The 20,051-nt window shown below is 36.1% G+C and overlaps 1 protein-coding gene across 1 annotated transcript; it reads left to right on the forward strand.

Moving 5' to 3' along the window:
- The first annotated feature begins 11,768 nt into the window (after positions 1-11,768).
- On the forward strand, positions 11,769-12,185 carry LOC108995770 (uncharacterized mitochondrial protein AtMg00820-like). Its single transcript, XM_018971393.1, has one exon. The coding sequence runs from the start codon at positions 11,769-11,771 to the stop codon at positions 12,183-12,185; it is 417 nt and encodes a 138-aa protein (XP_018826938.1).
- The last annotated feature ends 7,866 nt before the right edge of the window (positions 12,186-20,051 follow it).

A 20,051-nucleotide genomic window follows, 5' to 3' on the forward strand; every position in this document is an offset into this window, starting at 1 on the left:
GTCCAGTTGTTTAAGGAATGCTAGGTGGAAGTGTTAACAAGCAGGAGTTCAGATCATAGGCCAATCTTGCTGACCATGAACAAAAGGGACAGATTCACAAGGAAGGATTATAGAATATTTAGATATGAAGCAAGCTGGGATAAGGAGTAGGGATGTGAGAAAGTAATCCAAGAGGCATGGAGGACTAATGAAGGAAGGAGAGCTTAACAAACCCCAATAACAGAACAACTGGAAAGGTGTAGAGGGGCACTTCTGGGATGGAGTAAGCACGTCAAATTGGACAGGAATCAAGAAATAAAGCTAAAATCTAAGGAACTGAAGAGATTACAACATGAAGAGAGTTGCCTTAATGCAGCTGAAATAAAGAAGTTACAGAAAGAAGTTGGAACTTTGCTTGAGAAGGAGGACATTAAGTGGAAACAAAGGGCTAAAAGAAATCGGTATGCACTGGGGGACAAAAACACCAAGTATTTCCATGCATGTGCAAACCAAAGGAGGCAAAAGAACAAAAATAAACAGATTGAAGATGGGCAAGGGAGAATCTGTAAAGACCAAGAGGATATTGAGGGAGCTTTCAAGGGATACTTTGAGAGCTTGTTCAGTTCAACTCAGCCTAGTTTAGAAGAGATGGAAGACTGCTTAAAATACTTAGAACCTCGAGTTACAAGGGAGGCAATTGAAAAACTGCTCAGACCATTTAGCAAGGGGGAGATTGAAGAAGCAATTAAAAGCATGGCTCCTCTAAGGTCGCCAGGTCCTGATGGTTTTGGAGCTTGTTTCTACCAAAACCATTGGGAAACAATTGGAGATGATGTGTGTGCAGCTGTGCTTGACCATCTCAATGGTAACATCCCTTTCCAACCTGTCAATTTTACCTTTATTGCTCTAATTCCCAAAAAGAAGGACCCTAAAGTAGTAACTGAGTATAGGCCCATCAGCCTTTGCAATGTTTTTTACAAAATTATTTCCAAAGTGCTAGTTAACAGATTCAAAGGAGTTTTAACAGAGATCATCTTAGGCAATCAAAGTACCTTTATTCCTGGCAGAATTATTACTAACAATATCATGAAGGTGAGGAAGAAGGAAAAGAAAGGGAACATGGCCATTAAGCTAGACATGTCAAATGCTTATGATAGGATAGAGTGGCCATTTGTGAAAGCAGTAATGAAAAAACTTGGCTTCTGTGATGCTTGGATAGAGCAAGTTATGAGTTGTATAACCTTAGTTTCTTACTCTGTGCTAGTCATTGGTAGGCCAAGTTCAAAAATTGTTCTTTCGAAGAGCTTGAGACAAGGGGATCCCCTATCCCCTTATTTATTCATAATGTGTGCAGAAGGGTTAAGCTCTTTGCTTAATCATTCAGATCTGATTGGGAATACTAAAGGGGTCACAGTTGTGAGAGGAGGGAGCAGAGTAAATCATCTGTTGTTTGCAGATAACTGTATTTTATTTGGGAGGGCTTGTGTTGAGGAATGGAAGAGATTGCAAGAGTTGTTGTTAAAGTATGAAAGAGCTTCTGGCCAATTCTTGAATAAAGAGAAGACAACAATTTTTTTCAATTCAAATACTCCTGTGGCAGACAGGAATTTAATCCTATGTGAGGGGGGATCCATGGTTCAAGGCAACTATGAAAAATACCTTGGTTTACCAACCATGGTTGGTAAATCGAAGTATAACACTTTTAGATGTCTCAAAAAGAGGGTGTGGTAGAAGATCAACAACTGGAAGAATTGTTTTCTGTTAGGAGCAGGGAAGGAGGTGTTGATCAAGGAAGTAGTTCAAGCAATTCCCTCTTACACAATGAGTGTGTTTAAGCTTCCCAAAAAGCTTTGTAAGGAGATCAATATCATGTTGTCCAAATTCTGGTGGTGTAATCAACAGAAAAGTAATTGGATCCATTTGAGGAGTTGGGAAAAAATGGGGATAGCAAAGGGCAAGGGAGGCTTGGGGTTTAGAGAGTTGACTAGCTTCAACTTAGCTCTACTTGCTAAACAGGCTTGGAGATTGTTTCAAAGCACTCACTCTTTGGCTGCTAAGATATTCAAAGAGAAATACTTTAAGAACACCTCTATCACAGAAGCAAAATCGGGGAATGCCCCTTCTTCAATATGGAGGAGTGTTTGGAGTTCATTGGGGTTACTGAAGGAGGGGCTGAGGTGGAAAGTTAGGGATGGAGCAAAACTCAACATATGGGGTCAAAAATGGTTGCTATCCCTTTTGACCTTTTGTGTTCAATCCCCCATTTCGATTCTGGAAGCAAACTCAAAAGTTAAAGAACTTATTGATGATGTTTCGAAGGATTAGAATGAAGGTCTAATCAGGTCAATTTTCAATAAAGAAGAAGCTGAGCATATACGTAGTATTCCCATGAGTACTAGGGGTTTAGAGGACAAATTGATATGGGGTCCCTTGAGAAAAGGTGTTTTTTTTCAATCAAAAGTGCATACTTTTTGGAAGAAAATAGAAAGAAGTTAGTGGTGGGAGAGACTTCAAAGGAGGCTTAGATGGATAGCAAGTGGAAGTCCATTTGGGAAATGAAAGTTCCTAGTCAGGTGAAGCTCCTTATGTGGAAGGCAGGAAACATCTTCTTGCTACTAGAGCTAACCTCTTTACAAAAAAGTTATTGAAAACCCTTTATGCCCCATCTGTTTGAAAGGAGAGGAGACTATCATACATGTTCTTTGGAATTGCCCAGCAGCTAGTGATGTGTGGGTTAAGTCTCACAGAGCAACTCAAAAATGGGGTGCTATGGAGACTGACCTGCTTAAGATTTGGGAAGATCTAGAAGGGAAGTTCAACAAAAAAGAATTAGATGAAGTTGCAGTCATAAAGAGGGGATTGTTGATGAGAAGGAACAATTTTATTTTTTAGAACAAATTTCTTAATTTGAGTAGTATTATCAAATCTGCCAGAGATTCTCTGAAAGAATACCACTCAGTAGAGGAGGGGATAACAACTTCAAGTAAAGGAGTGACAGTAGAGTATAAGTCATACAGAATTGGTCACCACCAGGAGCAAATAGCTTTAAAGCCAATTGGGATGTAGCTTGTAATGTCAAACAAAGGAAAATGGGGTTAGGAGTTATTATTAGAGATGAAAATGGGGCAGTCACAGTAGCATATTGTGGACTCAGAGGTAATGTGGATCAACCAGTAATTGCAGAAGGGATTGCTCTTAGAAAAGCCATGGAACTTTGTAAGACTTGGGACTCAACAAAGTGACATTTGAAGGAGATGCTCAAAGCATTGTTAAAGCTGTTTACAACCCAGATGAAGATTTATCTTGCTATGGCAGTATCATTGAAGATTCAAAGTCTTTTTTATCTGAGTGGTCCACTTGGGAAGTTCAATATACACACAGAAATACAAACACAGTAGCACACAGTTTGGCTAAGTTAGCTATAAGATCAAATGTAGAGCAAGTATGGATAGAAAAGGCACCAACTTGTACTTCTTCCTGTTTGCTGAAAGACATGGAAAGTTTTGTAGACAATGTTCTATGATTGAATGAAAGAATGAGGCACTCTTTTTTAAAAAAAAAAAAAAAAATCTCTAGAAAGGCAAAAGCCTTGCTTGAGAGGCTTGGTTGTGTCTATTTCAACCTTCATTCTTATAAATGTTTTACAGGCTATCCCAAATTGTGGGTCTCCATCCACTTCCACTAATTTCCCAATAACATTACCTATTTTTGTTGCATTTTCTACTGTCATGTGATCTAAAGTAAGATCATGAATTTGCACATGAAACATAGAAGAATTTAGACTTATCTCTTACCAAGTGGAACCTGGTGGCCACTGTAACAGACCGCTGGAAATTCATTGGCTGAATTTCTTTTGACTTTAGGAATCTCGTGAAAATCCCATAAGTTTTTACGAATCGACCTATTGCATAGGTTTTAGTCTGTCAACATAGTCAGTGTTATCACTCACTATGCTGCTAGAAATATGAGTTTTATTTATTTGAGGTGGTTAGAAGTGTCAGAATGCATTATGGTCTACGCCATTACACTCAGTGGATTATTTAGGATTTTATGGCACAATATCCTATTTTCATAATTCCGGACGAAACGTCTGTTGGAAATTGTGAAATTATTTTTAGGGGCACTTCGAGGTTAAATTTCGGTAAAAGATTTTCACTAAAGGTTAATATGAATATTTAGGAATTTTTAGTACTAATTTTATGATTCACTTTTTCGAAGTGAATAGTAACCTCGATAAGCGCACCAATTGCAGTGTTTCGAAATCACAGTGTGGAATGTCCAAATTGGATTAGAGAAGTTTTATTTGGACACTTGGCAAGATCTTAGCCACACTTAGTGAATAATTTTAGACACTTGGCACCATAAGGAATGTTTGTTGGATTTGAAGGAATCAAGGTGTGAGATCATGTCGCTTAAGCAAAACTTTGTTTCATCTGCTCAACCAAATTGTGCCAGATCAAAGAGGTTTTCAATCCTAGTGAAATTCTAAATGGTGGGAATCCAATCGAAAGCCCAAAAGCATGGTTGAAATCGAAACCCTAAACGGTTTCCCCAAAACCCTAAAGTTGGCCTCTAAACATTTTCTAATCCGATTTCTAGCATTGTGTTTAATCACTTGATTAAATCACTTCCACATGCTATTAATCCTTCAAATTTGTGTTAGAATATCATTATCCAACCTTGTTAACCTTGAAAAATTGATTGGACCAAGTGATATTGGATTTGGGCTTGATAGCAACCCAAACCCTCTTTAAACCCCAAATTTTAGGCCCATTCGGTTTAGGCCCTTTAAGGCCCACGAATTTGGTCACCATAGGATTGCTTCATGGCTAAGTTTTGTACCCCCACTTGGCTGGCCAGATCTGTACAAGAAGAGCCTAGAAGGTTCTTGAAAGACATAGCTAAAGGGCCACCTCACTCTTTCACTCTTACACTCCACCTTAAGAAAAGATCTTGGTCTGATTTTTATGAGAAGAAAAGGCCAACACTCAACCATTCCTTCAGTCCTATCACTTTACATAGCTTGTGTAAGAAGCTCTTCAGTCCACTTCCCACGAAAAGCAACTCTCCTTTACACTTTTCCTTCATAGAACACAAAAGACACTCTCGGACAGTTTTTCGTACCTCTTTTGAATGCCTGTTTCGAAGCTTTTGTAAGTGTTTCCTCGCAACGTTTCCTTCATGAAAGTTGTTTCTTTTGGAGTCTAGTTTACGTGGATATCTTATTTGTTCCATTTGGAGATCATTTGATTGGTAAAAAGTTGTTTAGACCCCAGAAAGGTCATTCTGGGCGATAAACTGGAGAGTGTGTTATATTTTGGAGTTTTTGACCAAGCTAATGAATAGATCTTGGTCCGAAATTTTTATGGAGTACTGTTAACATGTGTATATGATTATTGGTTGAGGATTTGTTGCATGATTAAAAGTTTTGGTGAAATATTTTCTTAGGTCTAGAAACTTAGAAACTGGAAGAGGAAAAACAGTTTCTGTTTTGAGAAAGTTTAAATCTTTTATGGTTTAATCTTATTCCAATGGCTTTGATATTTTTATTGGAAGATCCTAAGCATCTTATATACATGTTAGAATGTTATTTTGAAGATATTTGATGTTAGTTTCGAACATATGAAATTTTATGGAAGGAGATATTCGGTTAGGCCAAAGTGATGATGTTCTTGGCTAAATTTATGTTTTGGTTGATGTTTACCCATGTGATCTTGAGTTTGAAGCTTGGATCTGTTTTAGGACACCTTTTTGAACCATGTGATGTTTTGGTTTGAAGATCACTTCTTTATAAGTCATGGATCAAGAGGTTGATCAAAACAAGTTAGAAACAAAATTCTGTTTTGAACTTAGAAGAGAAACCAAAAAGTTCAAGTATGGTTTTAGTGATTTTGATGACTTTTGTTCATGATTCAAAACATGATTATTCTTAAGAATATGTTATGAGTATAGTAGAAGAAAAATTTTGGTTTAATCATGAGTTTTGAAATTTGAAAGAATTACAACAAAAATCAAAGGAAATAGCCTTTGTAAGTTTCGGCCCTATAGAGTTTTAATGGTTGTATTTAGTTTTAAATTTTTCTGAATTAATATTTGAGTTTAGGACAAAATTTACATAAGGTATGTAAATTTTGGTAATTTTTGAAGTTAGGATGCAAAATCCTTAAGTTAGGGGTAAAATCGTCATTTTTCCACATGTAGAGGGTAAAATGGTAATTATACTCTAAGTTGATATTTTTCCATATTCCTAATTGTTAGTGATTAAGTTCTAATTTTTAGAAATCACTACTTTCAGTTTCTCGTGATCGCACTTGAGTTTTGTCTCGAAGTGCGAAGATCGAGGTAAGTTAGCTTTTAACTTACTATCAGTTTAATGTGTATGAGTGATCAGTAAGAGAACTAAATTGTATGTATGCATGTTATCATATGTTCCATGCCAAGTCATTACATATTTATTTGTTACACATAATTTATTCTGTCATGAATTATTCATCTGTTATACAAGATATTCTGTCACGTATTGCTATACATTGCAAGTATGTCATGTTAAGTTAAGTATGTCATCTGTTACATGTATTTCATGTCACGTAATATTCATTGTCACATATTACGCCATGTTAAGAAATGTTGTCTGTTATATGGTATGTCATGTTACGAAATGTTGCATGTTACATGTATGCCATATTATGAAATGTTCTTTGTTACATTTACGTCTCGAAGTATGTCATGTCTGACGTCTTGGTTCATGTCATGTTATGCTACATCAAGAATTATGTCTTTTATTTCACGTTCATGTTATGTCACGTTACGAAATATCATGTATGCTAGTTAAGTTATTCATGTTAATCACGACCCTAAGCACTAGGATGGAGTAATATCCTAGTGGAACTCCTTTGTTCACACTGGAGTGTCTAAAGAAGTGTGAAATTCCCTGGGTTGACGAAGTACATTCAACAGGTTGGGAATGGAGCCTAATTAGCTGGTCACTAGAGCGTACCAGACACTAACGTCGATGGTGCCACACATTATGTTATGTGTGTCCACAGCAAGTGTGGCACAAACAAATAAGTCATGGGGCCACAACAACTGTGGAGCATGAAGTATGGGGCCACAACAATTGTGGAGTACGTATTAACGTACTCACAGCTGGTATAGAAACATGTGATGTGATGCGATAATCGGCAGGGACACACGGCTCAAGGAGACCTGTGTAGCACCCATATGGTTACTTTAATGATTAAGTCTATTGAATAAGATTCCAAATTCATGCATTTCACGTTCAAGTCATGTTTCAAGTCCATGTTATGTTTCAAGTTCACGTTCATGCTACGTTTCAAGTCCATGTTATGTTTCAAGTTACGTTCATGCTAAGCTTCAGTTTCAGTTTAAGTTATGCCAGTTATGTTATGTTGTATGTCAAGATATGCTATGATTACTTATGATTTGATTTTGCATTCATACTTTTACTGCCATGCATGCATCATTAACCTGTGTGGAAGTTTCCTGTTAACTTGCTGAGATTTGTAATCAAATCTTACTGTGGTAGTCCCAACTACCATTCCCCCCGAATGGTAGATTTTGTTACAGGATCTGAAGGAGAATCGAGAATCGACCAACTGGAAATGATCGACTAAGCGACGATGCGATGTAGGTGTTAATACAGTAGTTACCTCAGATTACTACTTGTATTTGTGAGTTCAATCTCCATCACTCTTTTGATCACAACCATATGGACTATATTGTGATCTCAGTTGTTTAGTACGTCATTATGTATGAAGTATGTTTTAAGTATTTGGGATATTTCGGTTTGGTGCATAGTATTGCTAAAAAGAAAAATTATCCGCTGCGAATATTGCATAATGCTAGATGCATGTTAGGAATATTGCATCTTATATGTCATGAACGGGGGCAGGTAACCTTGTGTTGCATGTCTCGACGCTTCAAATGTCCGTCCGATCCCAAGCGGAATTTGCAGGCGTCACAGCCACGATTTTAGTGTGAGCAAATGGCCTTTGAAGTTCCAAGGAGCTTGGTTGAGTATCCTCTGCTTGTCTTGGGGAGTTTAAAAAGTGAAAAGGAAGAGGTTGACCTCTAAGTCTTCAATGTGAAAGTTTTTGATGAAGTTTGAAGCTGCCTTGAAGCTTGCATGCAGTGTTTTGTTTAATGGACGTGTTGCTACTATTCTTCCCACTAGTGCAAGTTCTGTGGTTACCTTTGCATAGTCATGAGCTGGCTCCAGATTTAGATCCTCCCAAGAAAGTTCTTCTGTTTGTTGGATTAAAAAGTCCATATCCATGTTGAAGTTTGTTGGTGAGTGGCTTGTTTCTGTGTGGAAAGGTGAGAATGATGGCAATTGATGGTGTTGTTGTTACTCCAGAGGGATGAGTGGGGAGACTCCATAGGGATGAGTAGTCGTAATGGAGACTCTATGACTAAGAACATTTGCATTCAGTGCCCTAAATATCCTTTTCCCTTATAATTTGGAGGAAAGTTTAGGGTTTTCACCCCAAACTCTCCTCCATCCTAATCCCTAAAATAGGTTGGTAGAATTTGGATGCTACAGTGGATCCACTGTACATCCCTCCTTTCAACCGTTGGGTGTCTTCGTCATTTTTGCTCCTCACTCGCACCGCAGCCACCATTGATGCCAGCCTCTCCATCGGTTCATCATTGTACGTATCCCTATGCCCTTTCACTTTCCTCCATTGCTGGGTTCCCCCATTCTCATTTGCACACAATGACAATTCAGCCTCATGCGGTTTTGAAATTTCATCTATTCGAGATCCTCCATAGTTGTTTGCACCAAGCTTCTCTATCTCATTTCACTGAGAATAAGGTTCGTCCATTGCTGGATTTTCAGATCCAACATTTTGACAAAAAACTCTAGATTTCCTTTGGATTTTCAGATCTCCTTCGAATAAATGCTTTTCTTAGATTTTTGTTGCAATGTATTTCCATCATTATTGTGATAATCATTTTTTATGCTTAGATTTGAGGCTATTTTTCACTGATTTGTGAATTACAATTTAGGGAAAGAAATCCTAAATTTTTTTGAGCAATTGTTTTCTCCGTGTACTGAGATTTCCATTTTCTATACTTAGATTTGGGGTTATTTTCCACTAAACTATTTATTGCACATTATGAAAAAAAATTCTAGATATTTTTGCCTGATGTTGGATTGGTATGTGTTGTTTCATTGCTTTGCGTTGTTGGATTGGTATGTGTTGTTTCATTGCTTTGCGTTGTTGGATTGCGACCATGCTGTTTCATTGCTCTGTGCAGTTCCATTGCTCTGTGTTGTCTCATTGCTCTATGCTATTTCATTGCTCTGTGCAGTTTCATTGTTTTGTGCTGTGAATTGCTATGTGCAGTTTCATTGCGCTGTGATGTTTAATTGCTGTGCTATTTCATTGCTTAGTATTGTTTCATTGGTCTTTGTTGTTCCATTGCGACCATGTTATTTCATTGTTCTGTGAAGTTTCATTGGTCTGTGTTATTCCATTGCTCTATGTTGTTTCATTGCGAACTTGTTGTTTCATTGCTCTTTGCTCTGTCATTTGTTATGTTCCACTACGACCATGCAGTTTCATTGCTCTGTGTTGTTCCGTTGTTCAATGTTGTTCCATTGTTCTATGTTGTTTCATTGCTCTGTGCTCTGAATTGCAATTGATGGTTTAGGGTGAAAACCCTAAACTTTCGTCCAAATTATAAGGGAAAAGGACGTTTGCAGCACCAAATGCAAATGGATATGACTTACTTTAGTTATGCCTTTCTTAAATTCATGCAATTTAACATGAATATTAAATTCATGCCTTACTTTAGTTACCACTGGAGAGAAGATAAAAAATGTTACTGATGGGGAAAGGACTAACAAAATGTTACCGTTGGGGAAAAGACTAACAAGGTTATCGTTAGAGAAAGAATAACAAATATTACTGTTGGCGGAAGGCTGAAAATAATAAAATGTTAGATGAAGGACAAAAGTTGTTATCGTTACACAATACAAATAAAATATCACTGTTATATATGCAGACAAAAATATATTAAAAAATATCATCGTGTTGGAAATCGCACATATTTAAGAAAAAATTATTATTCGTAATACTATATTAATTTTAAAAGTAATATTGTATTCGAATTAAAATCGTATAAAGTGTTTACAAAATATAGTAGAATGTATTTTTGAAAACAAGAGGAAAAAGACAAAAAAGTTAGTAGTTAAGAATATAAATGGAAGTGAGAAAAAAAAGTAATAAAGAAATAATAGGAAAAAATTATTTTAATAGAATAAGGAAAATATAGAGAATGAGATATATGAGGGTTTTTAAAGATAGGTAAAATTTAGGATAAAATTTAAGGAATGGTGTATTTTAGTTAAAATTTAGGAAATTTTATAGGGAACCGGATGATGATGCTCTAAATTAAAAGATATTTTACTTTATCTTTATTTGTCAATGTTTTTTTTTATCAATTAGCCAATTAACAATTGATTATCCTTACAATTGTGAATTTTACGGTGTTGGTTTCTCTATTAAGGAAATGACGAATAATTGCGCATTGTTGAACGGACAACGAAAGGGTAACTTATATGTACTGTCCCTACCACTTGAAGCACACTCCTGCACTTGATTTCGAACTGTTTCTGAAGAAGTGTAGCATCAACGGTTGAGACATCCCCAAGCATCTACACTTAGTGTTCTTCGTTCTCAAGGCTTTATTTCTGTTCTAAAATAAAAAAAAAATCTCATTGTGAGAGTTGTCAGTTAGACAAAATGAGCAAATTTACATTTTTACCCTCTTCTACTATTAGTTTAAATGTATTTGATAAAGTTTATTGTGATTTATGGGGATCCGCCCTAGTTTTATATGTTGGAAAATTTCAATATTATGCATGTCTTGTTGATGCTTTTTTTAAATATATGTGGTTTATTCCTTTACGAAAAAAAACTATTTTTTATTGTCTTTATTTTATTTGAAAATTTTCTTGAACGTCAATTCAACAAAAAAATCAAAATCTTTCAAACCGATGGTGGTGTTGAGTTCACCAACACAACTCAATCTTCACCTTCAACAACAAGGTATTCTCCATCAATAATCATGTCCTCATACCCCCAAATAGAATGGCTCGGTGGAACAACGACATCAAACAATTTGTGAATTTGGTATGACCTTACTTTTTGAAAGTTGTGTTCCAAAACATTTTTGGGTCGAAGTTTTTTCAACTACTGTTTTCTTAATAAATTGTCTTCCTTCCACTACATTAGATCTTAACTCACCATTTTCCCTTCTTCATGGTCATTAGCCCGACTACACATCTCTTCAATTCTTTGGGGTCTAAATGCTACCCATATACTTGGGACAATAAGCACAACAAATTTGATCCAAAAAGTCTCCCATGTATTTTTATGGACTATAGTGACAAACACCAAGAGTATAAATGCTACCACCCCACCTCATCGAACCTTCATCTCCTAACATGTTGTTTTTTATGAATCCACCTTCCTTTACAAACAGCCTAGGAATCTCCACCTCCCTTCCACTTCTGACCAAAGTTTATCAACATTTATGGATTGGCATTCACCAAGCACTACACTTTCTAACCCAACAAGTGTCTCTAGTGTCTCTTCTGTTCAGGTACTTCTTCCACTAGCGGACCCCACGTAGAGCTGTCTCCTCCGGCTTCACCTTGGAGTCGAGCCTCCAAGTGCCCAACATGATGACCTTCCCCCCTTTGCCAAGCCCCCTTCCCGCCCATTGATCCACTCGTTTTGAATCCTCCTTGCCACAACATGGTAACCTGCACTCAGGCTGGGATCCGCAAACCCAACTTGAAGTATGCCCACTATCACACTGTTGTTGACTTTCCCAAGGAACCAAAGAGAATACGCTCTGCCCTTAACCATGCTGGCTGGAATAAAGCACTGCAAGATGAGATCCAAGCTCTCGAAGACAACAACACTTGGACACTCGTGCCTCGTTCCCCTCACATGGATGTTATTGGTTGCAAGTGGGTCGTCAAGACCAAAATCAATGCCGACGGTACTGTCAATCGGTCAAAAGCTCACCTTGTTATCAAGGACTTCCACCAAACTGATGGTGTCAATTATAATCAAGCTCGGCACTATCCGGATCATTCTCAGTATTGCCCTTGCTCGCCATTGGGATATTCGCCAACTAGATGTCAAGAATGTCTTCCTCTATATTGATCTCCAGGAGGACATGTTTATTTGCCAATCTCTAGGTTTTATCAATCCCACTTTTTCTTCTTATGTTTGCAAGTTAAACAAGGCCTTATATGGCTTAAAACATATCTCTCGCATCTGGCTTGATAAGTTTAGTACTTTCCTTATTGCCTATGGTTTTCAGTATAGCTCTGCTAACTCTTCACTTTTCATATATCACTCACCTCTAGACACTATTTTTTTACTCTTATATGTAGATGATATTCTTCTCACTGGTTCAAACCCCTCACATTTTAATGCCTTCACTACTATTGTTAGTCAACAGGTTGCTATGAAAGATCTGGTTCTCATACACTATTTTTTAGGCATTCAAGTCACCTGGAACTCCTAGGTGTAGTTTTATCTCAATCTAAGTATGTTCTTGAGATGTGATTAAGAAAATGATTATTAGTGAATTTGTATTTTTTTTAAATGATTAAGGATGTTTAAAAAATACTTTAAAAGAATCATTTACATTAGTGAGAATATTTGAGAAGTACATTTGGTGTCGCCTAACATTATCCTAAAATAAAATAACAATATCTTAATAAGATTGGCTGGTCAACTTTGATCTAGATGGGACCAATATACTGATTGCTAACTTCCTAAATATTAATGGCGGAAAAAGTTGGCACATTCATTTAAGAAAAATGTTACTTTACCCACTCAATTTGCCCCCTCATTTTGACAACTCAGGTATTTTATTTTGTTTTAAATTTTTTTCTTTACTTAATAGTTAAGGAAGTGACTATTAGTATATTGATATATTTTTTAAAAATATTTTAAAATGATAAGAAAATATGAATAAAAAAATTGAAAAAAATAAAAATGTGATTTTGGCCTCGAGGTAAGTTGCAGCGGGTTACTCTGAGCGGCAGAATATCACTGCTCTTCTTTTAATACGCCTAAATGGCCGTGAGATTTGGACGATCTCTCGAAGTGGCAGTTCGAATAGTGACTGCAAAGCCTCTTAAAATTAAAATTAGGAGAGATGCTAAAAATCTTCTCACACAGTACATTTTATATGTATTAGATTTTAATTAATTTTATTTTTACTAAACTAATTAAGTTGTTCTTCCCATCATTCATACATCACATACTTTGTATCAAAAAGAGAAAAAAATAAAATAAAAGAGATATGGTGTGTGGTGTATGGAATGATAAGAATAATTATTATAAAATTAGAATTTATAATAGTTTAGGGCTCATATTTTTGGATTTATTGATTTAGTTTAATGTAAAGTAATTAATGAAATCACGACGTACTGGTGATGTGTGATTGGAGAGTATAAAAACCATTTTTACAGATAAAAGATTGAGATCAGAGGGGTTGAAATAAAGGAAACCCTAATGAATTGTAAATGATATATGATAGATTTTTATAAAATTTTAAAACTTTGGTTCTGTACGTAATATTAGAAATATATTATAAACTCTTTTACACACATATATTAAGGAAAGCGGTCGATATCGTTATATTAGAAATTTGTGGAAAAAATGTAAAGGAACAATGCTAAAGTCAGTCGATGTTAACCCAAGGGAAATTTTACCTGAATTAAATTTGGAATTTCTTAGCTGATCTCTTTTGTACAACCTGAAAGAAGAGTTGTATCTCATAATTGATGTACAACTGGTATAGAGCACTGCAAATCTCACACTTCTGCATTCTCAAACGTCTTGTCCAATAGCTAGCATTAATAATTGATGAAAGCCTCAATATATACATGAATTGCATCCATTTACACAACTTGTCCTGGAGTACTGACCCCCCACACATATTTTAATTCCTTATTATGTGTTAGAAACGATAAGGTGCAACAATATTACTACCCATTTCCAAACAACAACAAAGATGACGCATAATTTCTAATTTTAAACCAATATAAGGAATAAAAGGTATTATATAATTCAGAATGAGGATGTTGATCACCCTGCACTCTTTCACCCTTCACGTTTGAGCTACTTGTTTTAACTGATGCTCCAATGTAGCTCCATCCATCCAAATTATTTGACTACTCCAAAAACCACTCGGTTGGTAGATACAGCCCAAACCCAAATGGACCCACAAAAGGGTGATCTTCGGGGGCGACCTTCATTAGTCTCAAAATGATAACCAAACTCAACAAACTGGCCTAGATTAGGATGACTGCCTTTGAAAATCCTTGGATCTGAATTCTCTACCTCATCATCAACTTCATAAAAAGTAAAATGAAAATATCCCTTCCACTTACTATTATTATCTAAGTTTGGATGGATTTGAAGTGTTACATGAGAACCAAAACTTCTCATATTGAACCACTCCGGAATTTCAGTTCCCAGGGAAGAGCCACACATTAACTTGGGATTAAAACAATTATTTTCCTGCACGTGAAGTAAAAACAAAAATAGAAAGATGTTATTGGAGTATATTAAATAACCACTCCCACAAAACATCTTAAGAAGAGATCATGACAGAAACCAAATGAGGGAGTTTATAAAGTAAACTGGGATACTACTACAAAATTTTCAGAAGAAACGATTGGCATTGGAGTAATTGCTAGAGATTCCCAAGGGCAGGTGATTGGCACATTACAAGCTCCCAAATCAAAAAACTGTGATTCTTTTACTATAGAAGTTTATGGTTTTCTGTTAGCTGCAATTTTCTCCAAAGAGATGGGGCTTTCCAAGGCTACATTTGAGGGGGATGCTATGCAAGTTGTTTCGTTGGCAAACAAGGTTGAAACATATTTTAGTTTAGTTTGTCTACTAATTGCAGATGGCAAAGGAGTACTAACAGCACTCAGTTCATAATCTGCTATTCATACAAATAGACAAACAAATATGGCAGCACATATTTTGGCATGAGTTGGGTTAGATTTTGTAGAAGACAAGTATACATTGGAAGAAATTCCATTATGTATTCAATTTACTGTAATTGGTGATTTGATGTAATGTCTTCTGTTATCAATGAAATCCAGTTTCATTTCAAAATAAATAAATAAATAAATAAACAAAAGAAGAGATCAAAGAGACTCACAACGTCATAGCCTTTTGTTTGCAAATTACTTTCTTCATGATTCAAGCTTCTTATATAGTAGACTTTATAAAAACCAATATAGAAGGCCCCAATAGAGTTTTCATTGGTCATAAATATTTCTTGCATAGAGCAAGCATCATTTGAGCCAAGCTCTGGCACTGCGGGAAACTTAGTGAATTTGGTAGCAGTTCCACCTTTATACAATTGTTCTAGATACCCCTCACCATTCATGTCTTGAATTCCACCAAGTGCTAGGCAATCAGATACATCCAGAATTTTAAGAGATGACAAACTACAAATAACACTCGGAAAAATTAAGAGCTTTTTGCAGTTATGTAAAGACAATATGAAAAGGCTGCATAAACTCTTAAATGATGGGGGTAGTTCCTTTATGCCAGCACCATCCAAATAAAGTAACCACATTGAAGTCATGTTTCCAACAATGTCTGGGAACTTCTCAAATATTGAACAATTAGAAAGATAAAAATGTTTGAGAGACTCCAATCTAATCTCATTTGGAAAGCTTTTAAGGCATTAGCAATCATGTATTTAAGGCGTTTGCAAGCATGTAGATTCAATTGTCTAAGCCGTTTGAGAACACCAATAGATTTCTGGACCTTAGATAAACTTGTACAACCTTCAAGGTCTAGTGTCTCAAGACTTGGGACTCTGGTGAAGTCTGGTGTCTCCAACAAGTTTTGAGAGCTGCTAAGATCAAAGCATTTCAAGCTCCCAAAACTCTCTTATAAAACAATAAATATTGAACAAAAAAAAATAAAAATTAACGAGCTTAGTACCGTTAGTAGAAAGAAGAACAAGAAGAAAACACCTTACACTAATTCCCTTCCATAGTTGCTTGATGTGTCTGCATGGAAATCTATGTTCAATAAGATTGTCTGCTTGAAAGCTATTTGACAAGGATTTTGAAGGATATTCAGACCATTCTAGCACCCGTAACCCATGGATTCACGTATTGCTATCAAGAGCTCTTGAGAAATATACTTTCCTCATTCAAGTTTCTCGTCATCTTAAGGCGATAATGCCTTTCTTTTCTAAAGCAGTGTATAAATGGTCTGTAAAACTCTTGCGGGTGTGTTTGCCATGGAAATTGAGGAAAACATCATGTATCCATCGAGGTCTTGGAGAAGTGGAAGAAGATGGTGGTGCTAATGATGAGGCTCTTTGAATGCTTAGGGGAACCATTGGACACTTGAAAAAAAAATAACCTTGTTTAAAGAAATGTTTGTTAGTAATTTGGGGATAACTTGAAGAGAATTATTAGAAGAGCTAGCAGTACTAACAGGCTAGCTAGAGATATATCTAGGAAAGACTCCCTTGCTTCCAAACTATCAAACAATTAATTAACAAACATCTCCATTAGTTGGAATCAGGCTAGCTTGATCATGGGTTGATGTTAATTTCAGCCTAGATCAAGACGGAAGAAAATTTGAGATCAGTTGACTTGGACAATTGATGAACATTAATGGTCTTGGCCGCGGGTCTTCCACTTCCAATCACGCCTTCCACAGCATGATCACAAGTCCAAACTTCCAGTTGATCTATTGTTTGGCAAACGTCATTATATTAGAAGATTTTATTCTTCAACTTAAATTTAGGTTTCTGCAAAATGTACGTATTGGGAAATAGGCATAAAATTTATATTTGGTAAATATCCGACCGTGTTTATGTTAAGAAAGTTATTTGGTAAATAGCTTACAAGTTATTTTTGTGCTATTTTTTTTTTCATTCAATGTATTTTGTGTTAAAAACTTAAAAACATTTGTATAATATTAGGCTTTCTTTTCAACTTTAGTTTGATTTTCTTAATTTCAAATATTACTTATATTTTATTTTATGTTAATTGATTTTTTTTAAAGATTTTCTAACATGGCATGTTGATTCGGCATTTTAGTTTCACTTATGTAACATCCCGATCCTATATCATTAGAGACAATTACACGGATATTTTATTAGGTTTGATAATTAGGTTATTATTATTATTATTTATTATTTAAGATTTTATTGTTATTAGGATAACTACTCTCATATTTTAAGTTCCACGTTTTCCCTCCTCTCCGCCCCGCACGTCTCCTCTCCTATGCATGCACGTCTCTTTCCTTAGGGTTTTATTTTTAGGGTGTTCTCTACCACCTATATATATATGTTTATACGCTGGATCTTCTGCTTAAAGAAAACCTCACGCCGCAGACCAAGAACCACTTCGAGCCTTGCCCAGCCCATGCTCAGCCCCGCTACCTGCAGTGCCGTAGACCCAACGGAAACCAACGTTGCATGGAATGACAGAACAAGAATGACTCTGTTTCTCTCTCACGAAACAGAGCACCCAATGTGTCGTGCCGCGAACCACCATCAACCACGGCGACTCCAAGCTGCCCAGAACACGTCGACGCCACCACCGGCCACCTTAGAAGACACCGGACCATCCCCAGCCGCGAGGACACGCCGCAGCAGCCACGAACGTGAAGGCCGAAGCCTCTGTTTCGCTTCAACGGTAGCCACCTAGAGGGACGTCGAACCACCGACCAGCCACCACAGAAACTGCCGGTCGTCCTAGTCCCGTCGCACCCACTCCCTTCCGGTAAGCCCACGACCGCCGCCACTTTCTCGGTAGTTTTCGGGATGTTTTCGGACTAACGGTTCTCTCTCTCTCTCTCTCTCTCTGTGTGTGTGTGTCACGGCGTCGCACCACCCTTCCCAGAGACCCCGTCGCGTCGCCAGTCACTCCAACCACTCAGCGCCGCCGTCGCCCTCTACCCTCTCTCGGTGAGTTCCACCATCGCAGACCCTTTCTCTCTACTCTGTTATTTTGATTGCCGAGTACTCGGGTTCTTGAAGAACCCGTGGGTTTCTTTTGATGGGCCTTGGGCCTTAGGCCCGTATGAGGTTGGGATGGGTTTATTTATTTGGTTTGGGCTCCTGTAATAATGTTATTTTCATGGGCCAGAGTTTTTAACCCTTTTTACAGATTATAGTGATATTTATTTGAGCTTATATTTTAAGTTAGACTTGATCTCATTTTACTTCAATAATTGTTCTAGTGATTTTAATATTTTGGTTGAGTAATTTTTGTTATTAAATAATTTATTAGTCATGAGCTCATTTTATATAAATAGTTAAAGAATTTGAAAGGGGATTTTAAATTAGATTTAATCTTATTTTTAACAACGGTTTTAGTAATTTTATTGGGCTTACTATTTTAAAGGTTAGTTTTTAATTAAATAAATATATTAGTTAAAGGTTCTTTTTAATAAATGTTTAAAGAATTGGAAATATGTTTTAAAGTATAATTTTAAGTCTAATATTTGAGTTAATATTTCCCTTGACAATTTAGTAAGATTTTAATAAAATTACTATGTTAAGAATTTAATGGAATTTATTAAGTTTCTTATAAGATTTAATAATTATGTTGAGAAATGAAACTTAGTTTAAGAATTTAAGTTTTTGTGAATTATTTAAAAATAGCTCGAGTATTTCTACTAAATTATAAATTAGTATTTTAAGTAATTTAAATACTATGAATTATTGATTTTAGTGTTAAACAAATATTGGTTTGACTATGTTTTAGAATTCTGAATTTAGCTAAGTAAGATATTAGCATTTATTTTAGTTCCAAACAATTTAGTGATAGTTATTTATTGAATATAGGTCTCAAGTTACGAAGTATTATTCAAGAAGAAACGCATCGAGGTAAGTAAATTTGATCATAAATTAGGATCATCACAGTTAGCTTATATGTATGTATTATTCAAGCCAGTTCTTTGATAGCCATTATTTATGAACCGCTCATGTACAAGCATGTCATCCAGCATAGCATATGATCATGTCATTCCGCATCATGTTTCAGTTTCAGAAATTATAGTTATGTATGTATTATGTCATGCATCTCATGTGTATAAGACACATAAGCCATCTTAATTTCAAGTGTAAGATAAGTTCAGATCAGTTAATAAGATGGCCATTCAGATGCATGGTACCAATGCAGTTCAGTTTCAGGGTGGTGTGCAAGCCACGAACTCAGTCGTGGTCCACCATAGTATGCTAGAATACTATCAGCAGTTCCCCTTGCTGCAGCAGGATGTGGGGCTGGTGCACAATCTTGCACACAGGGTTAAGTGTGTTGGCCAGTCAGATAAGTAAGATAAATCAGTCAGTTAGTTCAGATAATTCAGTCATACATAGCATAAGCATTAGCATGAACAGTCATAAATTTTAAGTTTAGCATGAAAGTTCTTATGAAAATTTTATGTTTATTACGTTTTCGTTATGATAGATTTCTTACTGAGTCATCGACTCATTTTAGTTTATTTCATGTTTTTAATTACCCAGGTGAAGATGATGATTACGAGCAGGCAGGCCAGGAGTAGAAGGAACATTTTTGTTTTGTTCAGACTTTCTAAAATAAAATGTGTCTTTTATGACGGATTTATTCAGTTTATTCCTTTAATGTTTTTGGAAAGACATTTTTATTAGACCTTTTATTTCATAATAAATTACTTCAGTTTATTTTTCAATTATGAAATTAGAGAATCGCTTGCCGGATTTATTTTCATGAAAAATACGTGACACACCTAGCCTACGGGAAGGGGGTGTTACAACTTAAAATGCAAACTATGTATTTTAACGAAGCATATTACGTGATAAGTTTTGATACAGCAAGAGGCTATGAGCTCTGTGTTGTGCCATTGTCATCAAATTGACTGTCTCCCGTCGGTCATCCTCTGGTGCGCCTCCTGATCTTGACACATGGTTTACCATTCTAGGGAGAATGGTAGTTGGGACTATTATAGTGAGATTTAAATTCAAATCTCAGCAAG

Source organism: Juglans regia, chromosome 11 (genome assembly GCF_001411555.2).
Source record: "Juglans regia cultivar Chandler chromosome 11, Walnut 2.0, whole genome shotgun sequence".
NCBI classification, from domain to species: Eukaryota; Viridiplantae; Streptophyta; class Magnoliopsida; order Fagales; family Juglandaceae; genus Juglans; species Juglans regia.